This window comes from Sycon ciliatum, chromosome 9 (genome assembly GCF_964019385.1).
Source record: "Sycon ciliatum chromosome 9, ocSycCili1.1, whole genome shotgun sequence".
In the NCBI taxonomy this organism is placed as follows: Eukaryota; Metazoa; Porifera; class Calcarea; order Leucosolenida; family Sycettidae; genus Sycon; species Sycon ciliatum.
Genome location: NC_088651.1, coordinates 15,626,857 through 15,640,608, shown reverse-complemented (window position 1 = coordinate 15,640,608; position 13,752 = coordinate 15,626,857). Strand labels below are relative to the sequence as shown.

General features: G+C 48.5%; 1 protein-coding gene across 1 annotated transcript in view; it reads left to right on the top strand.

Annotated features, from left to right (window-relative positions):
* LOC135825355 (uncharacterized) overlaps positions 1 to 10,721 on the top strand; it is a 36,672-nt gene extending 25,951 nt beyond the window's left edge. Inside the window, exons 9-12 of the mRNA XM_065338089.1 lie at positions 5,569 to 5,972; positions 6,615 to 6,836; positions 7,176 to 7,289; positions 8,433 to 10,721. Of these exons, the coding sequence (XP_065194161.1) occupies positions 5,569 to 5,972; positions 6,615 to 6,836; positions 7,176 to 7,289; positions 8,433 to 8,624 (932 nt within the window). The 3' untranslated portion in view covers positions 8,625 to 10,721. The remainder of the gene's footprint in view (positions 1 to 5,568; positions 5,973 to 6,614; positions 6,837 to 7,175; positions 7,290 to 8,432) is intronic.
* The last annotated feature ends 3,031 nt before the right edge of the window (positions 10,722 to 13,752 follow it).

The following is a 13,752-nucleotide window of genomic DNA, read 5'->3' as shown; positions in this document are numbered from 1 at the left end:
CCAAAGGGGAAAAGTGTGTGGGTTACAGCGAGGGCTGCGTCCCACCCGCCTGCATGGATTACAGGAAGGGGAAGTCTGAAGAAAATGTTGAACGGTCTCTGCTGGGATGACGGCTACACCATAGCTCAGTGGTTAGAGCATCGCTAGCTGCAAGCGAAGGTCCCTGGTTCGAATTCTGCTGGTGACAGTCAATTTTTTCTTCAGACTTTTCCCGTTTGTGTCTTTCCCTCAAACCAGTGGATAGAACATTTTTGAACATTCACGGTTGGCGTTTTAGCACCCAGTGCCCTGAAATTTCACAATTGTTCCTATCTTCAACACCAGCTTGTGTTACATACTGTACACCCAGAATAGCTTGCGCCTGTTTTAGTTCGCGAATTGCGATGCCAGACCATTTTGCGCCTGCAAACGTTTGCGATTGGAGTCAATCTAAGAAAACCCTGCAATCCCCACGCAAAGTGGTCATTGGCTACCCCAGACCATTTTGCGCCTGCAAACGTTTGCGATTGGAGTCAATCTATGAAAACCCTGCAATCGCCACGCAAAGTGGTCATTGGCTACCCCAGACCGTTTTGCACCTGCAAACGTTTGCGATTGGAGTCAATCTATGAAAACCCTGCAATCGCCACGCAAAGTGGTCATTGGCTACCCCAGGCCATTTTGCGCCTGCAAACGTTTGCGATTGGAGTCAATCTATGAAAACCCTGCAATCGCCACGCAAAGTGGTCATTGGCTACCCCAGACCATTTTGCGCCTGCAAACGTTTGCGATTGGAGTCAATCTATGAAAACCCTGCAATCCCCACGCAAAGTGGTCATTGGCTACCCCAGACCATTTTGCGCCTGCAAACGTTTGCGATTGGAGTCAATCTATGAAAACCCTGCAATCGCCACGCAAAGTGGTCATTGGCTACCCCAGACCATTTTGCGCCTGCAAACGTTTTCGATTGGAGTCAATCTATGAAAACCCTGCAATCGCCACGCAAAGTGGTCATTGGCTACCCCAGACCGTTTTGCGCCTGCAAACGTTTGCGATTGGAGTCAATCTATGAAAACCCTGCAATCGCCACGCAAAGTGGTCATTGGCTACCCCAGACCGTTTTGCACCTGCAAACGTTTGCGATTGGAGTCAATCTATGAAAACCCTGCAATCGCCACGCAAAGTGGTCATTGGCTACCCCAGGCCATTTTGCGCCTGCAAACGTTTGCGATTGGAGTCAATCTATGAAAACCCTGCAATCGCCACGCAAAGTGGTCATTGGCTACCCCAGACCATTTTGCGCCTGCAAACGTTTGCGATTGGAGTCAATCTATGAAAACCCTGCAATCCCCACGCAAAGTGGTCATTGGCTACCCCAGACCATTTTGCGCCTGCAAACGTTTGCGATTGGAGTCAATCTATGAAAACCCTGCAATCGCCACGCAAAGTGGTCATTGGCTACCCCAGACCGTTTTGCGCCTGCAAACGTTTGCGATTGGAGTCAATCTATGAAAACCCTGCAATCGCCACGCAAAGTGGTCATTGGCTACCCCAGACCGTTTTGCACCTGCAAACGTTTGCGATTGGAGTCAATCTATAAAAAGCCTGCAATCGCCATGCAAAATGGTCATTGGCTACCCCAGACCGTTTTGCGCCTGCAAACGTTTGCGATTGGAGTCCATCTATAAAAACCCTGCAATCCCCACGCAAAGCGGTCATTGGCTACCCCAGCCATGTATTGCTTGGAATAAAACTAAAACTAAATTTGATGATCGACTCGAGTCTACAGTTTCGCGCCCTCTTACTTTCGCGACTTCACACCCATCGCGAAAATCGCGAGCATTTCATTATCGCAAAGGTTTCTGGGTTGTTACAGTAGCCTGATAATGTTTCACAAATGGACTTCGAAGTTGAACTCGGATGGTGAGCCAATTCAATTATGGTGGAAAAAAAAAGAAAGAAAAAATTTCACGGTTCGCGTGAGACTCGGTGAAAAGGAGAAGGACAAACATGTTTCTAGTTATGACTAACTGTCCACCAGCGTAACCAGATCACATACAGTCAGCGAGTGCGACAAAATGGCACACAACTGACAAGGAGTACTGAGGCATTCAGCGACCTGACACCTAGCTCTAACACTCCAACTTGGAGAAGTGTTGGAGCTTAGGTGTCAGAGAAAAAAAAGTGAAGGACAAAACTTACGAGTAATGACTACCAACGTAACCAGATCATACAAAAAGAATAGAATGGGATACGGATATGAAGCTCTGCACCCCGGTGCACTGAGCACTCTTTCGAGGACCACACCCAGCTTTCCGTGTGTAACCAGATCGTACGTTGGTGGACAGTTAGTCACAAATCGTAAGATTTTGTCCTCCTAATAACATAAATGGACTTCAGTGTATACTGCTGTGAACGCCCAGCGGCCTTTGAAATGCACCTCATGATACCCTGCAAATGATTGTGGGACAAGGGGCTCCTTCCCATATTATGCCAAGTCATCTCGTTGTCGAAAAAAACGAGAGCCAGGGGAACAAACGATCTAAATTTAATTGGGCGTAAGCCTGCTTAAACACAGCTTCAGGGCGGTGAGGAATGCAGCCAGGTGACTCCAAGACTAGCCACCATCGCCGCCCTGGTGGTTCTTGTCCTACTTCTTGAGCATAGAATCCCTACGGAGGCGGGTAGATGCCCTCGTAGCTTTCACCGTCGGCAAGACGAGGTCATTCTTCGTTAGCCTGCATTGAATTTCCCCAGCGCAGAACTTGCTGGTGGCATGGAACCGGACGCAGTGGGTGAGCTTCAGGGGGCTCTCTAGTGGTTAGAACGTCATTGGCGAATCCGGCATCTTGCTTTTGCCGGCGGTCCAAGTCATTGAGACTTGGCTTTGGGGCTCTCTGGTGGTTGGAATGTCATCGACGAATCCATCATGCTTCTGCCGGCAGTCCAAGTCCTTAGACTTGGCTTGACGCTTGACTGACGATCGTAGCTTAGTTCATGTTAGACTTGGCTTGACGCTTGACTGACGATCGTAGCTTAGTTCATGCTTCGGCAACCCATTATGACGTGTAAGCTGAGAGCAGTAGGATGTTCTCCGGCACCACACACACACACACAGCCAACTGTGCTTTATTGTGGAGTAAATCTCTGAGCATCGACCGCCTTGTGCCTTGTACGTTTCTGACTTTGAAGGGCTTCATCGATCGCCTCGCGCGCATCTGCTATAAATGAGCTTCATGGATTGCCTTGCTTTTTTTTCTACTAAAGAGCTTCAGTATGAATGAAGCGGCCGTAATCTTCCCACGATCAGGAGCTCGAGAACGGGATGATTGATTGAGAGCCTTGCAACCAGCCCGATCCATGCCCTGGTCAGTACCACATCCACGTGTACAGCATAATCGCTATCAACGAAGATATCCCAATGAATGTGAAGGGATTATACGCCCATCCAGTATAGATTGGAAGCGGTAGACACATCTTACAAGAGCACTGATTTGTTCGTGCTCAGGGAGGAAAATACTGTTTTATGGAACAGTCCCATGCTGTACAAATGTTTTGCAATTTCCCCAAGCCTCCGAGAGTGGTTAACGTAGGCCAAGCGTAATACCAGCGTTGGAATATCTTTCTCGAAATGTCCAACGATGATAGATTTTTGGTACTGTTCAATGGAGCCACAACGTTCGAGTAACCAAGTCACCACATCCTCGGATTTGTAACATTCTCTTTGCGGTGTATCTGTCCTTTGTCCGGAAACCACTTCGCCGAAAGCTTTGGTGGAATATCACAAGCTTCGTTTTCGCGCACAACCACTACGTTAACCAGTTCACTCGGTTATCGGGAAAGGTACAAAGAGGAAACATTTCAAATTTACACAATCATATAGGGGTGTAAATAGACATGGACGGAGCAGTACAAGGAAATTACTTCACACAAGTTAACAGTCATCTATTCACCCTTATCTGTGCTTGATGAGCTGCTCTATTTGTAGAGCCTTGCTCTCCTTTCCTTCAAGCTCCTCGGATCGAAGCATCTGTTGCTTTCGAACATCCTGCTCATAACTGAGGCGGAGTCCGTCCAGCTCCTTCACGATTGCATCGATCGTTGAACGAGCAACCATGTTTGCAGTAGTTTGCTCTATTGGACCGTGCGTCGATCCAGCTTGCGGTGTGGCCCGCATGTGGCCCGCGCCTTCAACGCCAGGATCTGTAATTGCTTGAGCAATCGATACTTATGATCGAAAGCCTGAGAACTGCCGATCGATACTTATGGTCTAAAGCCTGAGCACTGACGCTTCCGACAACGAAATGTAAGATTGAATACGAAGGCTTGACGAGAAATCGTTACCTATTAAAATGGCCTACCAGCATGCAAAGGCAAAGTCACGCCTCTGCCCGTGTCAGCACAGCCGGCGGCAGTATGCTGCAAAGGGGCTCCCGACCTTGCGGTGAATGTAAGAGGCCCAGCATCACCCACAGTGTACCGTATTTTACCGGTTGTAAGTCGACCTCCCAACCTCCTCCCAACCTCCTCGATGTCCCGGTTTAAGGGCATTTATTCTCCGGTTGTAAGTCGACCTCCCAACCCGGGGCCTCGATTTACCGGTTTAAGGGCATTTATACTCGTCCGGTTGTAAATCGACCTCCAAACTCGAGGCCTCGATTTACCGGTTTAAGGGCATTTGTTCTCCGGTTGTAAGTCGACCTCCCAACCCGGGGCCTTGATTTACCGGTTTAAGGGCATTTATACTCCTCCGGTTGTAAGTCGACCTCCAAACTCGAGGCCTCGATTTACCGGTTTGAGGGCATTTGAACCCCGGTTGTAAGTCGACTACCCCTTTTTTAGGCCAGTTTTTAGATCATTAAAAGGTCGACTTATAACGGGTAAAATAGAGTCCTACAGTAGTGCTCGACACAAAGTTTTATCACAATCAGCAAAATGTGAATGGACTCGGATGGAGAGCCGAGGAAAAATTTATTGAAAAGAAAAAGACCAAGGAACTACAAGTTAGGCCAGTTAGTTGTAGAAAGTCAGTTCCGTCGGTCAGTGTCGTGCAATGTTATCGCATGAGCTGATTGTTTAGTAACTGGTGGTATTAGTCGACATTATTATAGCGTAACGTGTAGTTCCTTGGTCCTTTTTCGTTTCTGTAAAGCAAAATGTGAGAACAACAATGGACAAAAAACTCAACGCATTCAACTACTACCTCTACCAGTACACTGGGGATTATGTAGAGCAGTGTTGCAGCTCTCTCTCTCTCTCTCTCTCTCTCTCTCTCTCTCTCTCTCTCTCTCTCTCTCTCTCTCTCTCTCTCTCTCTCGGGTGTCGTATTAGGACTGAGCTGATACCGCTTCTGCATGGAATGGAAACACCTTGTGTGCGAACCTTGCACGAATGCAATCAATGATTCAATGATTGCATTCGTGCAAGGTTCGCACACAAGGTGTCTATTATCCTGGCACTGGTGATTTTGCCTTCTTCATGTACGCATCTTTGTCGCCGCGTGTGGTGATCGGTGAAGCGTGAAACTCAGAGTCGCAAGCGGAAACACGTTGTCTCCTTCTCTTCGTGCGTGTCTTGTCGTTTGCACAGGGAAATCGACCAGCGCCGCCACCGCTGCGAAACCCAAGACGGCCGGTATCACCGAGGTGCGTGCAGAGTCTAGCGCTGCCAAGCCGGCATCATCGGGCGGCAAGCAGCCATCATCTTCGTCCCCGATGTCGGCCGACCTGAAGCAGGCGTTTGCGGAGCTCCGCGACCCTCTCCTGCCCGTGCAGGGCCACGGCTTGCAGTTGCTTGGCAAGCTGCTGCAGAAGCGCGATCGCTCTGCCCTGGAGCACGTGGACAAGCTGGCCGAGATCTTCGTGGAGCAACTGGCACACCCGGACTCCTACATCTACCTCGCTGCCGTCAACGGTCTGGTCGCAATTGGCAACGTAAAGACTTCACTAGTCGTGCCGCGCCTCTGCCAGGAGTTCATGAACTGCCGAAAGCAGGTATTTAAACACAAAATTGTTGATGATTTTCTCTCTCTCTCTCCCTCTCTCTCTCTCTCTCTCTCTCTCTCTCTCTCTCTCTCTCTCTCCTAAAGACCAAATCTCATGGGAAATGGAGGCGTGAATTTCGGTCAATGAGTATGTGCAGACAATGGATATGCAATGCGTTGTGTTGCGGCGCTAATCTTTAGTCCTCTTTGCACAGTGGAATATATAGTACACTGAAACCTGTCTAAGGATACCTCCGCTCAAGGGGCCTTCAAAATGTGCTACCCGTGCACACATGGTATCCTTACTTGAATCCAGTTGTCGGTCGACTGGTGATAACATCATAGCCTTGGTCCTAGTTCTAGTGCTACAGATACAGTGAATCCTGGCTAAGACGACCGCTCAAGGGACCTCAAAAATGTGGTCTCTGTTGCCCGATGGTCTCCTTATCCAGGGTCGTTTGGCTGCAAACAGCATCCCTTGGTCCTGGTTACAGTGGTCTTCTGAGGCAAGTGGTGGCCTTGTCAGAGTGGTCGCCCTACTTGACTGTATCGTTTTTATTTTTAAGGGCAGGTCGCCTGTACTAGTTTGCGGACGATCTTACCTAACGTATTTCGTCACTGCCACCCGAATTCGTGCTGTGCCCCCGTACAGGCTAACGCCCGCTCGGCTGACACTCGCCTGGTGCTGTGCGAGGCCATCTCCAAGGTGGCACGTCTGTGCGGTGCTCTGCTGCCGCACTACCGTCAGTTCTTCCTCAACAGCCTGCTGGCCGGTAGCAAGGACGACGATGGGTTTGTGCGTGCCGCGGCGCTCTCCTGCTTGTCCGATGTGGTCGGCTTGTTACGCTTCTCCCTGGAGTCCTGTCTGTACGAGGTGAGTTCGGTAGTGTGTAGTGTTTGTAGCAGCATTGTCTCTCTCCGTATTGTCTCTCTCTCTCTCTCTCTCTCTCTCTCTCTCTCTCTCTCTCTCTCTCTTTCCCTCTCTCTCTCATCTGTATTATACATGCGCATGCTCCTTGTAAAATAAACTAAATGGTGGTGGTCAATTCTCGAGCCTTGCAAGCTGTTGGATGATACAGTCCCAGCACGAGTTTCTATGGCTTCTGCTGTAACATTGCTGCCATCGCATCTGGCAATGGGCCTCAAAAGGTGTACGTCTGTGTGTGTGTGTGTGTGTGTGTGTGTGTCCGTTTCTGTCGTACTGTCCGTTCAGGTTACGTCCTGCTTCTGCTCCGTTCTGCAATGTGACAAAGAAGCCAAACCTCGCCAGGCAGCTGCACTAGCACTCAAGGAAATGATCACCGGCCTAGGCTCGGAGGGGCTCAAGGTACGCACTGCGTTTCACTTTAGCCTAGTCCAGGGCCTGCGCTGTGTTGTGTTTGTACTGTTGGCGATCATCTTGCATGTCCATTACACAACACGTTGGGCAAGGCCCATCTTTAAGTCTAAGGTGCCAGTGCAGTTGTTGTTGTTGTTGTATACCAGTGCAACAAGTATGGGTTACTTTCGTCTGCCAAAGCAAACTCAGTGGAGTTGCTTGGCTACCTTGATCTAGTGCTATCCCTCCCCCGCCGACTTGACATGACACTTGACTGACTCACGACTGCCATCCAGAGCACACGAGAAGTCCATGGAACCTTCCGCCTGGCAAACCTGCAAGAAAGCACCACTTCCTACTCAGTACTATCAAAGCGGTTTATTCAAACAATACGAACTGCTGGTCTACAATGCACTGTGCTGTAGGGGACTTCACCCCTCATCTGTCGGGCGCCGAAGAACTGGGGGGTCAGGGTTCTAGCCTAGCCCGTTCTTATTTTTAGCGAACACAGCAGTTTCGTTCTTATCCGATGGTACAGTCTTACATGTACATGTATGCAGAGTTATACGTCTGAGTGTACATTATAGTGTATATTACGGTTTCCGTTCTTATCTGCAAAACATCCAGCCTACACCGTTCTTAAAAATTGGTGAAATTCTAGCCTGGCCGTTCTTCGGCGCCCGACAGTACTGTAGGGGACTTCCCCCCTCATCAGATGACCTTGCTCAGGCTGAGGACACTTGAGCCAGTTAGTCAAGTCGGCGGGATAACGCGCTATCTCACATCGTGAGCAAGCAGCAAAAAAGCTGATTGTGTTGAGAAAACAACTTTACCTAAAATTCCACCGACAGAATGTAGTCTGTGAAGACAACTTGCGCTGAGTTTGCATCCGCCTTTATTGCAATTTCTGCACACCTCCCCCTTGCTGACTGCTGTTTCTGTTTTTGTGTGTCTGGGTTTGCATGCATGCTTGTGTGTGTGTGTGTGTGTGTGTGTGTGTGTGTGTGTGTGTGTGTGTGTGTGTGTGTGTGTGTGTGTGTGTGTGTACGTGCGACTGCGTGTGTGCCGGCGTATATGTATGTGTACGCGTGTGTGTGTCCGTTTGTCTGCTCTGTTCACTTGCATGCACACACGCGCACATTGAACGCGCAGATCACGGCACAAGCGTCTACTCTGATGCTGCGTAGACTGCGTGCAGCAGCCAGCGGTGATGAGGACGAGACCGTACGCAGGCACTGCATTGACGCCCTGGACGCCATCGATACAGTAGTGCGTGCGGCGTTCAAACCGACTAGCTCCGGTGCCGGCCTGACCAAGAAGATACAGGTGCTCCCATCGCCGTGACGACACCGTGGACACACACACATGTGTATCAACAACATAATGACACTGCAAATGATTCTACTGGATCTGCGATGAGAACACCTCAAATCTTTCAGTGAGTTTAATACGGCAAGTAAACACGCCCGTTCTTATCCAGGTGTTCAAGAAAACTGGCCTGATTGCCCTCGCAACACAAGCAGGAGTATTTAAGAGAAGTGTGGCCGATAGCTTTCCGCCACACCACTGTATCTGCTGAAGGCCGTCGCAGTGCTAATGCGTGTGTCACTCCAGCGCTAAACCGCGAGAGGATCGAATGTGTGTGTGTGTGTTAGTCACACTGCCCGTATCTACCGAGTTTATCCGGTTGTAGCACATTGGTGGATCATAACATGGCTAGTTAGTGGCAGGGAGTTTGCCGAGCCGCCGAGGTGTCTGGACTTGCTCTTAGAACGCTGCCAACTCGGTGCTTCAACGCTATGCACGCGTGTTTTAAGCGTGGACGTGCACACTTGCACGCCTTCTGTGTCTAGCGTGGATGCCGCCGTCGCTACCAATCTGCAACCGCCAATCAATTGCATCTGCTGGTCCAGTAGCACTGCACTTCAGCTTGCTGCCCGCACTCCTTGCACGTGACGCCGAATCCTGAAACTTTTCTCCTGATATGAGCGTGCTCAGCGTGGCCATTGTGCAAGTGTGACGTCGTGTTGCCACTGTTGTATGCATGATGATGATGTCATTGTCGCATTATGATGTCATCTTCATGTTCTGGCTGGCCGTGTTATACCACCGCGGCGGTGTTTGCTGCAATGCAATTTATGCCGTAGTGATGCTGCTGTAGAAGACACGTGATGTTGCTGTGATGCTGTGGCAAGATGCGTGATGCCGTTGTAGCACTGTTGTACTCCCCAGCACCAGTGATGCCATTGTAGCCTTGTGGCAAGACATATGACATCATCATCATAGCACTGTGGCAAGAGTTATGATGTCGTTGTAGCGTTGTGACATGACGAGTGATGTCATTGCACTGCTACTGTAGTCTCCAGCAGCAGTGATGACTGCCTTGGTGTGCATGTATAACCGTCATCGTCAAGGATGGTACTTGGCTGACATAGTGCGGATGTTATTGAGCCACTCAGTCTACTGCGCTGGAGCAGACTATTGGCACACAATGGACGGCAGTGCAACTCCTATACTGGCTAGCATCCCCTGGCCCTGATGGCCATTACGTCATTGATGATGTAATCTCCGCTGTCGCTGAGCCTATCCGCAAGTTGTATGTGATGTTAGCGAGCCATGAGCTTTGTGATAATAAGTTATAATAACCTTACCTCCTGATGGACCCGGCTACTACAGAAATATGAACAGGTTTCAGAAAATTTAACAGGTTTACAGAACTAGTGTTGTATCTGCTCACGTCTTGTGACTCCAAGTGGATTGAGTGTAGCACCCTGTTGACATTGGCTAAGCACATGCGACTTGTGCTTGTGCTCCGCTCAACAACATGTCCATGGTGGCCTGAGAGGTTGTTGTGCAGTACTAGTGGCTGACAATGTGCTAGGTCTAGCGGCTGAATGTCAGTGGCCAGCATGCCGTCTTGCTTGCCGGTGAGATGCTCTTTTCATTGTTATCACTCATCAGGGCATCAGTCTTGTGCTGGTTGTGATATCAGGCTTGACTGGCAATCATTTTCGTACAGTTTTGTTTCTTATTTTGAATGGCCTGTTAAGGTGTTTTAGGTGCTTTGCTGTTGTCCCCTTTTTTCTTAATGTTTTCAGTCACCAGATCTCTCTCTCTCTCTCTCTCTCTCTCTCTCTCTCTCTCTCTCTCTCTCTCTCTCTCTCTCTCTCTCTCTCTCTCTCTCTCTCTCTCTCTCTCTCTCTCTCTCTCTCTCTCTCTCTCTCTCTCTCTCTCTCTCTCTCTCTCTCTCTCTCTCTCTCTCTGAGATAGTTTGTCAGGCTCAAGTGTCTGCATGCGAAGTCGCTGACATTGAGATCACCAGTAAAACCTGACTCGTTGGAGGTCTGCGCCTCCTGTGTGCCTGCATGTGCATGGCCGTGTGTCTGCTTTTATATCCATGTCTTCCACTGTGTACTCGTGCCCTTGTGTGTGTGTGTGTGTGTGTGTGTGTGTGTGTGTGTGTCCTTGTGTGTGTGTGTGTGTGTGTGTGTGTGTGTGTGTGTGTGTGTGTCCTTGTGTGTGTGTGTGTGTGTGTGTGTGTGTGTGTGTGTGTGTGTGTGTCCTTGTGTGTGTGTGTGTGTGTGTGTGTGTGCATGCGTGGTAACCACCCAGGAGAATAAAAGAAGAGCTAGGAGAATGAGAAAGAGAAGCCAGTGTATGTCAGAGTATGTGATGTGGCGTGTGTGTGTAAAATAAAATGAAAAATGAAAAATAGAGATTCACTGGCCAGAAAAAGCCACTTCAATCAGCTGTGTGGTGGATACCAGGCTAGAAAATAGTGGCGGTCAATTCATCAGCCTTGCAAGCTGTTGAATGGTGTAATCCCAGCACAAGTTGCTATGCCTAACATAGCTGTTCGCTATCATCGCTTCCGCGATGGGCATGTCTAAGGTGTGTGTGTGCGCGTGCGTGTGTGTGTGTGTGTATCGGATGTTGGTGTGTGTTTCATCATGTGTGTTTGCTTCCCTGCACTTGTCCCTATTCACACACAGCCATAGCAAGAGTATAGACGTCATTGTACTCTTCGCCATGGGCGTGTCAGGGATTTGATTTCGTTTCAGCCCAGACTCAAGCATTCCGTATCACTCCTTTCCCTAGTTTTCTACCAGTTACTCTGTCGTTGGCATGGTGATGAGGTGATATACAGTAACCCGGGTTATGTACTCTTGATGGTAGGGTGAGGATGGGGGTCTTCCTGCTTCTCAACGAAATTCTTGCCAAAAATGTCAGACTTCTTTCAATAACTGTGACATTGTTCGAGGAGGCGAAGCCGGTTTACGCGTTGCACGTTGAGACACTGAACAGACCAGGGAGTCGTCAAACGACTCCCTAGATCCCTGGCAGGCTGGCACAGACTATCCTTGCTGATCAGCTGAGTTGTGCGTCAACCAGTGTACTAACGATCATGCTTGGTCACATGGTAGTCCCTTTTTTTTTCTTTTTCGTTTTCAGGCGTGGGCCATCCCCTGAATTCATACTTATACGTGCCAATTCCCAAACAAAAAAAAACAAAAACAAACAAAAAACAAACAAAAAAAACAAAAACAAAAAAGTACATGACTGTAAAAGTACATCATGGTTGTACATTTTGGAATTACTATTGTTATTATTTACATTAGACTGTATTTACAGCCATTTATGAGATTAGACTGTGTTTACGGCCATTTATCTCCTTTCTTCCTGTTGTTTAATTACTGTCCGGCGTGTATTTACCGCCATATTGCCAGGTGCGTGTTTACCACCCTAATTATGAATAAAATACTCAGTTGTCACCTGGTAGTCTACTGGTACCGGTAGATCTACGCGAGTTTTTCCCTCTTGCTTTCCTGCATCATGTGCCTCCGAGGGTGCAGAAGGCTCTCTGGCCAGTCTGCCTTGGCTGTGGGTGATACCTCTGCGGCGCTGGCAGTGGTAGAGGCCCGGGTACCGGCTTAGCGTGCACGAGCGGTAACAGTGACTGGAATATTGACTTGAAGTTGAACTTGCTGCTGTTTACCTAAGTAGGTATATACATTATTATGCTGTTTTTTTCGTGTTTTTTCTTTCTTTTTTTTCTTTCTAGAACTTTCAATGAGTTGAAGTTTTTGGAACACTTGGGAAAAAATATTCATTATGTGTTTATTTTGCCCGTAAAAGAGGCTGAACTAGATCTACGCGAGTACGCGAGTACATGTAAGACCATCTACATGTACAGAGACCAGGGAGTCGATTCCCTATTCTCTGGCAAAGTCGCGGAATTCTCAGTTTGACAAGGGTCCGTCGGTCGAGCTGGGTGCACCCCACTGGCATGGCCCCATGGTCATGGTATGATCCCTACCAATTTGTTATGTTGCTGTTCTTTCCTGCTTCATGTCAAACTGTTCCTTTGTGGTGTTGCTCATTGGTTTGAGGGAAATATGCCAATGGGGAAAAGTCTGCAGTAAAAATTGACTGACACCACCAGGACTTGAACCAGGGACCTTGGCTTGAGGGTTTGTGGGGTAGTGTTCAATGTAAAAATGCTTATTTCGTTCCACACGAACCATTCGCAGCTATACTGTACATGTAGCCTGACCGGCGTTATCTCTTCCACGCGCACTTGTGCAGCTGCTGCTGCTGCTGCTACGTCTGCGGTTAACGCTGCTGCTGCTGCTCGTCTCGTTCTTGTTCCTACATGGTCATTTTCACAAGCAGCGAGTAACACACACACACACACACACACACACACACACACACACACACACACTGTCACACACACACACACCACATCCTCCCATTTCTTCCTGTCCCTGATGGGCCGTTAAGTGACCTGTACTGGCCTGTAGTCAAGCGGAGCGGACACAGACCGTCAGACGCAGTGCCACCTCGGTAGTACGTACGTCACTGCTGCCATGCTGTACTTTATCTGTACTGTACTTTATAATCGAGATTTTTTGTATTTGTATTTATATCATTATCTCATGGCACATCATGATGACGCCCAATAAAACTGAGACAAGGGTGAAAGCCAACCACAGCAGTAAAACAGATAAAAGAATACAACAAAAGATAAGAGGCAAAGAAGGCAAAGGAGGAGACAAACCAGCGGGATATACATGAAACCTATAATTGAGCAGAGATTTTAGCAACAAAATTATCCATCGACGTGCTGGTCTTGGCCTGCGTTGGTAATGTTGCCCAAAACACATAGCCAGCAAAGATCGGGGATCTAGTGAATAGGGTGGAGGCAGCGCGTGGGAGACTGAGTGAGTTCCGAGATCTGTGCACAGTATCAAGAGTACATGAAAACCGGTTTTCATGTACTCTTGATACTGGGCATACATGTGCATAGGTCCTGGTTTTTTTCGGGGTAACGGCCTCTTTTACGGGCAAAGTAAAGTCATGTAGACGTGAAAAAAAATGTTTTTTATTCAAGTACAATACATTGGGAACCTCCAAGAAATTCCACGTAAAACAGACGAAATTCAGTTTTGCATAGATACAGTGTCATGTA